At 44.5% G+C, this 13,610-nt stretch overlaps 1 protein-coding gene across 1 annotated transcript; it reads left to right on the forward strand.

The window, feature by feature from the left end:
- The first annotated feature begins 4,008 nt into the window (after positions 1-4,008).
- LOC143124819 (uncharacterized) lies at positions 4,009-7,831 on the forward strand. Its single transcript, XM_076286510.1, is given in 2 exon segments — positions 4,009-7,179; positions 7,182-7,831. Coding segments are annotated over 2 exon segments (3,150 nt in total). The 5' UTR covers positions 4,009-4,458; the 3' UTR covers positions 7,611-7,831.
- The last annotated feature ends 5,779 nt before the right edge of the window (positions 7,832-13,610 follow it).

The raw sequence follows: 13,610 nt of genomic DNA on the forward strand, positions 1-13,610 counted from the left end.
TCCCCACTAATTGTCGCATATGTGGAAGGGGGGTTTGGGGGTACTCCCCCAGATTTTTTTTAATTTGTTTAATGTGATTTCCTGTATTCTGGTGCATTTTGGGGATGGGCAATACTAAATTCAATCAGATTCATAGCCTACATCCTGATGTGTTGATATTGAGGCAATGATTCCATGCAAAGGCTTGGGCTTCAGGCCCCCCTGACACCTTGGGCCCCTGGGTCTGGGCCCGGAAGGCCCGTGCAGTAATCCATCCCTGGGACCAGGGTCCCAGAGTTATATGAACATTGGTATCAAAGGGATAGCCTACTACTAGGACCATGGGCGTCGGAGGCATTGTGAAAGTCGGTTGGATATTTCAGCGGGGGGTATTGGGGTCCTCCCCCAGAATTTTTTTTTTGGACTAGATGCATTTTCCTGAATTCTGGTACATTTTAACAGGTTATTTAGATACTTCTATATAACAAAATAAAGCCAGCCTACGAAATTAATAAAAAGTAAATCATGCATAATTTAAAAATAACTCAATAGGCTACTTGGCTACGCAATAAGGTTTCCATTACAGCACCGCGGACGTTCAATGAACGCATGAAAGCGGATGGTTTGTTTGAAATCCCAACACTCTTTCAACTACATGGAACGTAATAGTGATCATCAAATACCTCCCCAGATTTCAGTGCCCATCAGTCCCAACATTTAACAATATAATCAAACAGTCCAAAAGTAAATTAAATATCAAACTAAACCGAAAATGTCATGCTTTTGAAGGCCTACCAGTATGCCGCTCCAAGAAACGCATGTCTCAAAATAAAACTCGCATAAGAAATAAAGGGCTGTCTCGAATACAACCCTGCCCCTAAAGGCCTGTACTTTGTCTTAAGACCCCGGCCATAATTTGAGGATTTACTGTATCTAAGTAGACAAACTGGCTTCAGATATCCAACAGAGTGAATAGAGATTGTGCAGTCTTAGCTGTGGTTAGTGACGTGATGCTGTTAATGGGGAGTTTTACATAGCCTAGCGTAAACCTATAGTTTATTATTTATTTGCCGTACCTATAAGGCTTTTTACCTTATCAAAAGTGAGGGGGACGACTGATCTCTTCGACACTGCGGGGGATTTGGCGCTTGTCACTGTGTGTGTGTGACCGAAGCGGAATGGGAGAATGCGTGTAACAAAAAAAAAAAAAGTTTATGAGCGATTTACGCGCAAATGGGAGAAAAAGTGTGTGTGTGGGGGGGGGGGGGTCCAAACTAACAATTTTAAAAAGTGGGTGGGTGTTTTGTAAGAATTTAAGAAATGTTTGTATATTTTAACTTTTAAATGCATCAATCAGGTGCACTTTCAAAATAAATTCAGAGGTCAGACTTGCTTATTTTTATGGAAATATTTGTGCTGTAGCCTAAGCTATTTTGCACTTCAGAATTATAACCATGCACACACAGGTGGAATAGTTATAGTGATATTGTAATAAGTTCACAACCACAAAAACATATGCTACATTTCACAGTTCAGAAATGTTCAAAAATGTGTGTACATTTCAGCACTCCATGAAATTATGCAGAAGTGGTCACCTGTGTTATTCAGCTAGTTTATTTAAGATAATATATTGGTCATTGTAATGGCCATAGCCTATAGCCTACATGCTATTCCTTTTTCAGGATGTACCCATATCTGCATGATGTGAATGTTTGCATATGGCTTATGTCAGGCTTTATATCAATATTTGTGTCTCGTTATTTGATTTTCTTCATATTTTTGTATTAATGTCACTAGGAAGCATGCCAATATAAATATATTCATTTATCTGTAATGGGATTGGCTGGAACCTGACAATATAAGAACCATGATAGTGGGATAATCTATGGCTGAGCAATTTACAAAAATGTATGTAAGCCTACTGACAAATAGTTTACATTAGAATACATTATAATTTCGCCCCAATGAGGCTATGTAGAAATGTGTTGCAATTTCAAAACCGGATTACTCAGGAACCACTTATTGCACAGAGGCATGCTTTATATCCTCGTATTCGGTAGGTTTGCTGTTTATTGTGAAATAGGGTTTTCCACGTGTTGTGTGAAGGGTTAGTGAAATATTAAACCGAGAGTAATGGGTAAATGCAAATATGATTAGCCTAAATTGCACGTCGGTTCAATGTTAATTCTCTCGCGAACCATTTATCACAGAAACTTGGCGCTAATATCATTGGAAAGCTTAGATTCCGAACGTTCACATGATGTGATATCATATGTATAGGTTTACCTATACATATGACCTACCAGGTTGACACAGCGTGAAAAATACTCAATAATACTCAAAGCATACCTGAAGCCGGGGAAATGCGGGGGGGATGCGCCTGGGATGGCTTCTGAAGTAGCATCGCAAATGAGAGAACATTTTGAAAATTCCACAGACAGGGGGTGCTCTTGAACCCTCTCACCGTCTCTGAAAGCATAACCGTGGCTCAACAGGTAGATCTATAGATAGGCTAAACTCATTTTTCAGGCATCTGACCGACCGGGTTGACACTTCAGCGTGAGAAATCGGGGGTGTGGCGTGTGAGCGTGTGAAACTAATCAAATGCGTGTGTCTCACGGCCAATGCGTGAGAGTTGGCACCTATGGAATTGAAAATATTTCTGGCATCTTTCTTGTGTCTTTATAGATCTAATAATTTATAGCCTAGTGTAAAATGTGCAATCTCAAGTTCCGACCTAAATAAATAAAGGTCGTATAAGCCAGGGGTGGGCATAGCTTTGATGAGTCGTTGAAACATTGGCTCATTGTCGTTTTCGATTATTTGCCGACATCCCGGCGATGTCTTGCCAATGAGCAAACGATGAGTCGTTGAAACATTGGCTCATTGTCGTTTTCGATGATTTGCCGACATCTCGGCGATGTCTTGCCAATGAGCAAACGCTTCCTATGCGATGTCTTCTAGACTATAACGGCATTCATCGGCCCGACATCGGTAAGATTTATGCGTGCCGTCTGGGGCTGTGTGCGCGCAGTTTTTATTGATGAGTCGGAGTGGCAAGTGCTGCGCATAGTTGCAGTGGAATGTGGCTGCCCAGGGCATTATAAAACTTCTCACTCTTAGACCTACTCATACACGGCGGTGAAATGGCGTATTTAGCTGTCTAAATTCGAATCATATGCTGGGGGAGAAATCGTCGGACATCCATGATTTTTTTTCTTATTCAGCACCCCTGGTCAAAAATATGTTCCTGCGAGCCTGGAAGTAGGCTATGATTTGAATGTAGACTGTTGTCAAATTTGGCAAATACAAAACGGGAGAAACAATATGGTTCATGCTCTCTCATGCTGTTTCATTCGTGCCGAAAAGGAGGGAGAATGAAACATTAAGCACGTTTCACTTTTGCATAAATAATTCCTGAACAGTTTTGGTCAGGGCTGATAATGCAACTGTATTTGACAAAGGACCGATATAGGCTATTTGCTAGTGACAAAATATGAGCTTTCAGTGTGATACGATCTCTTTGTAGATTACATTTAATTAAAACGTGTTTCATCTGTTCTGGCTATCCAGCTATTTGGATCTTACTGTATCACACTCAATGAACAACATCTCAACACTAAATGAATGATGATCCGTAATTGTCATCAGATAGCCTAGTCATATAGGTAGACATAAGATGAAATAATTAATTCGATAATATTTTCCATCTTTGCAGAGGAAAGTTTTGTGTAAAGGGAATTAAAGGCCTGTCTCATATAGACGCCTGTCTCTAATACTAGCCTGTGCAGTTTGGCGATTTGGGAAAATAAAAGCCTGGGCTATTATTTGGAGTTCCCTGTCGCAGGAACTGCGACCTATTACTCAATGGGACTTGATCGCCAGATCATGTCATCCAATCGAAACTCTATAATCACGCCGAATGGCTGATGGATGCGTCAGCACACGCAGAGCCCGCCCCCAAGGCGAGGCTATAAACTCCACTGACGCGCATCCATCTTCCTCTTTCTTGCTTCGCATTGCTCATCCCATACGAAGCTCTCGTCGAATTTTTCCTACAAGCACTTTCGTTAGGCTACCAACTCATTTGTATTTGTGTTCCTTAACACTAATACTGAGTGCCTGCGAATCTTTTGTATTGTCATTGACAAAGATGTCCCGCGCTTACCAGGAGTGCGGCCACCCTAGGGTCAAGGGGGGGGGTCTGTGCGTCGACTGCCTCGGAAGGGCCCACGCTGAATCAGCACTTTTGGAGCAGGACATCTCGTGCCGCGCCTGTGCCCTCATGCCTCTGGCTAAAGTGAGGAAACGATTGGCGCATTGGGACAAAGCAACGGTACCTCCAGCAGACGCCGACCCACCGTCCTCGCCTGCTGAGCTGGAGCTCGACTCGCAAGAGGAAGCTATGGAGTTGAGTCGTCCCACTTCCCTAGCCACTGTTACACCCACCGGAGCCACCACGGCCGGCAATGTGCCCCCATGATCCTCCCACGCAGCTTCCCTCCGGAGTCGGAAGATGTCTTCCACTTCGGATATGAGTCAGACTACGAAGAGTTTGCAGACTCAGCGAGTGAGGACTACCCGCCGTCCGCTCAGGCTGAGCCCTCCGAACCTCACGCGATCCAGGCCGCTGGCAAGACTCTAGGAGCTGAGCTGCACGAGCTAGCGCAACGCGCCGCTGCTAAGCTAGGCGTCCCTACTGCTACACTGCCAGTTCACGAGGCTTCCTTACTGGATGGAGAGTTTTTCAGCGCGCCGCCCTCTCGTGGCCACGTGCCGATTCCACTCTTCCCTGATGTCCATAAAGAGCTAACGAAATTTTGGGGCAACCCTTTTTCCGCTCACTCCCCAGTTCGAGGCTTCGACTCGTACATGGACGTGGACCACGCCAAGGATCTGGGCTACCTCGAGTTCCCGCCCGTGGAGGACGTGGTGGCTAGCTACCTCTCCCCTGCTGCTCCCACTATGCGTCTAGGCAAGAAGCCCGCGCTGCCAACGCGCGCGGGGAAACAACAGACCGCCATCACTGAAAAAGCGTACCTCGCCGCGGGTCAGGCAGCGTGCGCTGTTAACACCCAAGCCCTGTTACAGCGTTACCAAGCTAAGCTGCTGACTGAGCTCTCCGAGACGCATGTGGACCAAGATGTGGTGACCGAGCTGAGAAAAGCCACTGACCTCTCTCTCCGGCTGACTCGCTGCGCGGCCCAGGCTATCGGCCGCAACATGGGTGCGTTGATTGTGTCGCAGCGCTATCTTTGGCTTTCACTTTCTCGCCTCTCAGACGCGAAGAGTCCCCTCCTGGACGCACCTGTGAGTCCACAAGGGACCTTTGGCGAAGCAGTAAACCTCATGACTGCAAAATTTGAGGCGGACAAGAAGAACAGAGAAGCACTACAAGGCTTACGAGTTCAAAGTCCTAGCGTTCGGACTTGCCCTCTCTCCCTTCGTGTTCACGAAGTGCTTGGAGGCTGCAATTGCGCCTCTACGCCACCAGGGTGTGCAAATTTACACTTATTTAGACGATTGGATCCTATGTGGACAGTCAATAAAAGAAGCCTCTCTTCATGCCACAATGATGTTGTCTCATCTAGAGAGGTTGGGTTTCGTTGTAAATCACGCAATGTGTTAACACCGGCTCAGACTGCTTCCTTTCTGGGAATGGAATTGAATTCCAGGGAAATGCTTGTCCGCCTGTCGCCAGAACGAATAATGAATATAAAAATATGTCTCAGGATTTTCCGAGTCAGGCAGCGAGTGTCATCGCTCACCTGCCAGAAATTACTGGGAATGATGGCAGCTGCGGCAGTAGCCCTGCCAATGGGCCTGTTGCATATGAGGCGTTTTCAGATGTGGTATGTCTCACACAAATTTCACCCGTCCAGGGACAGGCACTGCCGGGTATTAGTTACTCCCCAGTGCATGAGGGCCCTAACTATCTGGAAGAACAATCCCTTCCTCCTCAGGGGGGCGCCACTGGGTGGCGTGTCACGCCGTGTGACAGTGACAACAGATGCATCAACCACGGGGTGGGGTGCAATCTGCAACGGCGTAGCAGTGAACGGACGTTGGTCTCGGGAGCGAGCCAAGTCGCACATAAACGTGCTGGAACTCCTCACAGTCATGCTGGCGCTCCAACATTTTCTCCCAATGTTGAGGGGGCAGCATGTTCTTGTCAGAACGGACAACGGTGGTGGAGGAGATCTGGGCTCGCTTTGGCAAGGCCGATGTAGATCTCTTTGCGTCGCGGGAGAACACACAGTGCCCCCTGTGGTTCTCGCTAGGAGGGGACGAGCCGCCCCTGGGGGTGGACGCGTTGGCCCACCCATGGCCGAGGGCGCACCTCTATGCCTTCCCCCCAATAGCCCTTCTCCCCCACACTCTGGCCAGAGTGAGGGAGGAGCACAAATCTCTCATCTTGGTTGCCCCGATATGGCCCAACCAACCCTGGTTCGCAGACTTATGCAGTCTGTCAGTGGGGACTCCATGGGTACTCCCTCATCGGCGGGACCTGCTGACACAGGCGCGCGGCCTGGTGTGGCACCCTCGACCGGCGCTGTGGAAATTGGCAGCCTGGCAGCTGAAAGGGTGAGGTTCTCAGTGGCGGGTCTGTCTGATGCTGTGGTGGAGACCATCCAAAGCGCTAGGGCCCCGTCTACACGCTCCTTGTACACATTAAAGTGGCGTGTTTTTGCACAGTGGTGTTCTTCAAGGAGTCATGACCCTTTTCAGTGCTCGGTCAGTGTAATCTTGTCTTTTCTTCAAGATTTACTTGAACAGGGGAAGGCTGCCTCCACTATCAAGGTGTATCTGGCAGCCATATCCGCGTGTCATTTTGGCATCAGTGGCGTGAGCCCAGGCTCGCATCCGCTGGTTTCTCGATTTATGGCAGGAGTGAGACGTATTAAGGTTTCCCACCCCACTCTTTTTCCGGCCTGGGACCTGTTGGTGGTGTTACGTGGGCTGTCAGAGCCTCCCTTTGAGCCTCTACAGTCCATAGATATTAAAATGCTCTCGCTTAAGACTGCTTTGCTGCTGGCATTGGCATCTACAAAGCGGGTGGGTGAGATACATGCTCTCTCAGTACATTCGTCCTGTCTGCGCTTTTCAGCAGGTGGTGAAAGAGTAGTTTTGTGCCCTAATGCTACTTTCACCCCAAAAGTCGTCACTACTCCTTTTTAAAGCCAGTTAATTGAACTGTGTACAGTAGTTTCTCGCCGCCGCCATTCGCTTCGGCAGAGGATGAGAGGATGAATAAGTTATGTCCAGTGCATGCCCTGCGCCATTACTTGGATGGCACAAAGGGGTTCAGGCACTGTAATCAGCTGTTTGTGTGTTACGGGGCAGCCTCAAAGGGTAAAGCTCTATCTAAGGACAGGCTTGCACACTGGATAGTTGAGGCCATTGAAATTGCCTACAAGAGCCTCGATATGGAGCCGCCAGCGGGGTTACATGCACACTCCACAAGGGGTGTGTCATCGTCGTGGGCTCTTCACAGAGGCCTGTCTGTGAGTGACATCTGTAAAGCCGCTGGGTGGAGCTCCGTCCATACTTTTGTACGGTTCTACATGCTGGATGTGTCAGGACCTTCGGTCTCACAAGCAGTGTTAGGAGCTAGTGGCACTGAGGCCTGAGCTCTGATGTTGCATAAGCACCTTGTTGTATATTGCATGTGGTTTTTTCACCAATGTTAGGATATACAGGATAATGCATTGTTGCCCCCTGGTTACACCCTCCCCCTTATAGCACGGGTGGTCAGGGGTCTGTTATGTCTTAGTACTGTGTTATGACAGCATATTTTGTGAAGGGATCCCTCTGCATCGACACAGTTCTGTGCGTGTATGGATGCGGTCCCATTGAGTAATAGGTCGCAGTTCCTGCGACAGGGAACGTCTGGGTTACAGATGTAACACCGGTTCCATGAGTAGGGACCAGACCTATTACTACGTAAGCACAGTGTGTCTCTGCTGAGGTGCTCAGCAGCGAAAGAGGAAGATGGATGCGCGTCAGTGGAGTTTATAGCCTCGCCTTGGGGGCGGGCTCTGCGTGTGCTGACGCGTCCATCAGCCATTCGGCGTGATTGTAGAGTTTCGATTGGATGACATGATCTGGCGATCAAGTCCCATTGAGTAATAGGTCTGGTCCCTACTCAGGGAACCGGTGTTACATCTGTAACCCAGACGTTTTACGGTACTTTCCTCTAGAAGCTATCAAAAGGGACTTAATTATGCTATGGAGGGGTGTATTCAAAACTTTAGAATACATACAAGGTGACAAGCAGTTGTGGCGAGTAGCCGTGCAAATCCCACTGACGTTAATGCTAGCTAGCTAGCTAGTGGAAGATTGATACTAAGATATGTTAGGTTACGTTAATATTTGATGTAGTAAGAATATAGTAGTTGGTTAATGAGCATTTTCATCTTGGGATTTAACAGGGAACCTGTGCCCACGTTGTTGGCTTAGTTGCCTACATTACGTCGAGCTGTTGCAAACTACAGTAGTCCTGTAGGCTACTTTTGATGAAAATATACCCCATTTTCTAGCCTCTTGGGGTAGCCTACCGGCTATCAGTATTACCGTACACGTCCCCAATGCAAAACGTTTGACCATGGTTATCCGTTGGGGTTTTTTGAGTTAAAAACTCCATAAATAACCATTAATTTGTCATTTTATGCCTGCCCTCTGTTGTTTCCTATGGAGTTGTCCGAGCTGATGTCCGAGTCCCGGTGAGGCTGGACTGTCATTGGCTCATCAGCATTCTAAGGGTGGCGCTTAGCGACAAGTCAATTGACAAGACGTGGCTGTGCGAAGCACATGAAGGATTGTGCCAGCATCGCCGGTTCGAATCCTGCTTGATGACGTGGCCACCGCTGTCAGGTGATCTCCCGTTAATGTTACCGCTGTCCCGTAGTCAGCGCAATCGTGAGTCCGTGCGTGTGGGCGGGCACGCGCAATCTCTTATGAAACCAAGTGCCTGACTGTTTGTAACTGTTTGCTTTCTGTTTGGTGTGCTGTTTACTGAGGGCATTCATGTACAGTTGAGACACCTTAAATATCTTGCTTGCACAACAAGCCCAAGTTGTGATTTTTGCTATGCACATGCATATTAGTGCCCTCTTTGATCATGGAAAATTTGAACGACACAAGTAACTCCCATCCAAGGATATCGGCAAATGTTTGTTTTCCAAAAGTAAGAATTTCACTTCACCTTCGACAATGAATAGCTCATTACACTTATGTTACTGTTAAACATAACTGGTATCATTACAAACATTATTCTGTGTCCTAAAAACTGGCACATTCTATGTCATTGTGTCATGTAAGGTCATTGCAAAATCTAGAGAAATGTGTGAGGTGGTCAGCGGGCGACAGTTGAGACACACATTGGATTGTGTTATTACTTGAACATTCCATTTGTAGGCTACTGTTCGCGATATCTGTTCCTGTGTCACATTTTGTACTGTAAACTACTTATGGGTATTATTGATTGATAATATTTTAGTCTATAAGCTAAGGAAATGGCATGTGGAATATCGTGTGGAAAATCACTTCTTTTCAGTATCTATTTTTTGTTTGATTTTGTGTGGGCAAAAAGTGTCTCAACTACTCAGTCTACCCTACAGCGAAAGGTGCATATGAAGCACAGCTGAAGATGCACTGTCACAGATGTAAGCAGCAACTCCTCTGCAGGATAAATGTCCTTAGGTTTTTTATTCAGTCATTTGAACATTATTGGGGCAAGTGTTGATTTTGTCAAGCTAAGTTTTCGATGGTAACCGATTGTCGGTCAATAGCGAAAGTAACTAGATAGGGCATAGCAGTACAAAATATGACCGCCACTCAGTCCTGCACATGCTTTCTGCAAAAATAAATCCCGCTTGTCAATTTGTTACCATCTCCTGCTCCATCCCCTACTCTTGCAACTTTTGGGGGCAGTTGTGGCCTACTAGTTGGGGCTTGGGGCTATATTGTGCAAACAATAATAAAAAATATGTAGGCCTATCGCACCTGTATATTGACTGCAGTGCCCAATAGCCCAATGAATCAGAATCAGATTGTGCTTTAATCAGGATGAATAAAGAAAAGAAATGCCTTCCCATGTATAGCCTGACCCGTGTATTGACCTCATAGCTGAAGAAATTTAGCAAAATCAGTGTTTAAACTAACAGGCTAATAGTCAGTGAATTACGGTAACATTTGTGAGCTGCTCTGAGGAAACACATGTGAGGAAATCCCTGCTCTAGAACCAAAGTGGTTCACAGGTCAGCACTCTAAAAGAACTGGACATGTGGTTTCAGTGTGAACAGTCCATGGTGCAAAGTGGTTCTGAATCACTCATGTTCTGTTCTCCAGATTCAGCAGAGACTGAGGGAGAGGGGGATGCCAGCAGACACCAAACTTATCTGGATGAGACAACCAGATGGAAAGATCTTCCAAGAGAAGAAGAATGTCAAGAAATAAGAGACAGATGAGATTTAAAACACATTCTGCTGTTTTTCACAGAGGTGTAAATGCCAAATTGCACACACAGCACAGTAAACTGAGTGGTAAGAATGTTAGTTTGTTCTTTTCTAAGACAACAAAAATGTCTGTCTGACTCACCTGTCAAAATCCTGTGTAATCATAAAATCTGTAACACTGTCTCTTGTTTCAGTTCTTTTCTGTCTGTGGTTATGTTCCATTGCTGAGGAGTTTATATGCTACTGCAACTTCATAATCCACCATACCGTAGGGAGGGACACACGGCATAGAAACACTTTTACAAATCAACTATTAATGACAACTACTCTAGTTGTAACCAAAGATTCTAGAGCGGAGCTCTGTTCTAGAATCTTTTAATTTTAATTATAAATTATTTTAAGGATACATGATAGTCTGAAGTTGTATATGTTGGTACATTTTCTACAAGAAATAAAATAATCCCCCAAATAATCTATTCAGTTGAAGGATTTACACTTTGTTGTACAGCTTTACTCTTTTGTCACTATTTTAATCCCTTTAAATTTAAACTATTCTTTTGTCCCTATTTTAATCCCTTTTAATTTAAACCTATGGGATCAGCGGAGTTATGGAAGAATATTAGATTCAAAAGTTTTGTACGTGTGTATCACGTTTTGAAACTGTAGAAATTATTTGTAACTGTAAAAATGATCTGTACAAGTAATTGTCAATATCACAAATATGCCCTACACTTACAAATCTATTCTACGGGTACGGATCGCGGATTTGTACGAAATATTTTACCATTACAAATATATTCTACAATTACAAATATATAAATTACAATTACAATATTCTACGTACAAAAAGTTGTCCTACAGTTACAAATATTTTCTGCAGGTGCATAGACTTTTGCACCACCTTAGGGATAAGAAGAGTCATATGTACTGTGTGTGTATCAGGATTTGTAACTGTAAAAACGATTTGTGATTTAACAAAAAATAACACAAACGATTTTAACTATTACTATGTCCTTCACTTACAAATATATTCCACAGGTACTAAACCTTCCACAGTTCCACAATTACGAAACTATTCTGCCATTACAAATCTCTGCCGCTCGCACAAGTATTTTCTGCAAGTATACATGGATTTCCATGCAACGTCACGAAAACATGCGTGCGCAACCAAGAGGCAGAAAGCATCATAGAGCAGCATAGAGCAATGCAAAAGAGCAAAAGAATAAAATACGTTTTTGTGCTGAAAACTGCACCAATTCGAAATCACGATGGTTAGAGAATGTTAAATATGTTCAATATCCCTAACGGAATGCATGTCTTCGCCAAAAATGACAAAATACGATGTTATATTAATAATGCATATGAATGGCAAACTTTGAAATATAGTCTGAAATGAGATTATCATCGTTATTATCATTGAGACAACAGGGGTATACAATAAAATCCGATTGTAGCTTACAGCAGCCGACTATTTAGGTTAAGTTTATAACGTTGTGGACGGCCTTCTGCCCCACGGCTGCGCGAGCATCTAGTTTTGTTGGTAAACGGGAAACCCATGTATAGGCCTACGAATACTTTTGAGACTGTTCTGGCACTTCCTGTTGAATAGCCAATGGCGATGCTCAGGTTTGGCTAGCCAATCAGGAATCTAAGTTCACTAACCAATCACAGAGCCAGGAGTGTGTACCAACGTGGGTGGGTTGTGTTGGTGGTGTTGTGCTTGCGCTGTGCACGTTAACTCCATGATGGTCTAAACTCTAAAGAGAATCTGTGATGCTGTCATGATGACAAACTTCTCTCCATTGATCTGTTAACTTAGCTCGCTCTGGCATCTCAAGCGTACAATGACCATCCACATCATTGTGTTGTTTTCCAGGCGAAATTATGTCCATTTTTCTCCCAATAGCTGGCCTCATGCAATGTGGACCTTGGTATAAACTAGCAAAATAACCTAGCTATCAAAACGTAAACGCCATAGGCTAGTGACCTAAGCCTAACATACTAAGAGTCTGTCTCAAATGGTGTACTTACGTGAGTACACTTTCGTTTAGTACACTATGTGCACTGTGTGCTTACTGGCGGAGTGCACAAATTTTAACAAAATAGTATTGTCTCATATCAAACACTAACTCCGTGCACTTCACGGAAATGACGATCGCAAACATTTTAACATAACTTTATTGGCGTCCTCAACTCGACAGTGACATGGTCATACTGTGTCAAAACATGAACCGTTTATGTTATAACTTGCTTGTACCTCCGTAAAGTCTGTTTTCCACTGCTGCTGTTTCAGCTTTCTCAACCGCGATTTCCACGAGTTTGAAAACGCTCCCTCCCCTTCCGTTATTTGGCCAAGATGGGCGTTGCACACTCAGTTTTTTGACCGTTATGAGTGCACCATCCGGGAACTTGCAGCGCCCTTCGTGTCGTTGGAATTGTCAGTGTGAACCCTCATGCACTCAAATTAGGTATTGTAAGTGCAGAAGTACGCGATTTGAGACAGAGTCTAAGACTTCTCTGTCATGACAATCCACAGCACAATTTAAGTTTTCTAGAGCAAATAGGCATATGGTCTTAATTTTCTCTCGCAACAGCTGGCCACTCGGCATAGACTAAAAAAATTATTCTGTGGAAATGCATGGATTCCAGTTTCTTCCAGTAGCAGCAACTGGAATCCATGCATTTCCACTGAATTATTTTTGGAATCTGATCCGTTATCATACCTGTTCATTCATACTCGTCGCTCGACTTATCGTGACTAAATTCAAGATGGCTGCAAACGCTAAACTCTGTGAAGATACTGTCTGTATAAATCGTCTTGTAAGTAAACTACCAGTGCTTTTTCAAAGTTCTCAATGTCTCGTTTTAAATGTCAAGGCCCTCGGAAGTCTACCAATGAAGTATAGAGCTACTTTGAGCCTCATAAAAAGAATTGGGAACGTTACTTTAAAAAAGTAATTAGTTATAGTTACTCATTACTTGTTCCAAAAAGTAACTGAGTTAGTAACTGAATTACTCTATGATAAGAGTAACTCGTTACCAGGGAAAGTAACTATTTGCGTTACTGTTAAAAAAAAGTTGCTAAATGTCAAAGAATTTGGATTTTTTGAACAGTTTTAAGCAGCCAGTTGAAATGAGTAGAACAGACAGGTGTTTGTAGGCTTCATAACTTTC

The sequence above is a fragment of the Alosa pseudoharengus genome, unplaced genomic scaffold (assembly GCF_046254945.1).
Source record: "Alosa pseudoharengus isolate Yale_2024_CS ecotype anadromous, Long Island Sound unplaced genomic scaffold, YU_APseudo_1.1 YU_APseudo_1.1_scf_15, whole genome shotgun sequence".
In the NCBI taxonomy this organism is placed as follows: Eukaryota; Metazoa; Chordata; class Actinopteri; order Clupeiformes; family Clupeidae; genus Alosa; species Alosa pseudoharengus.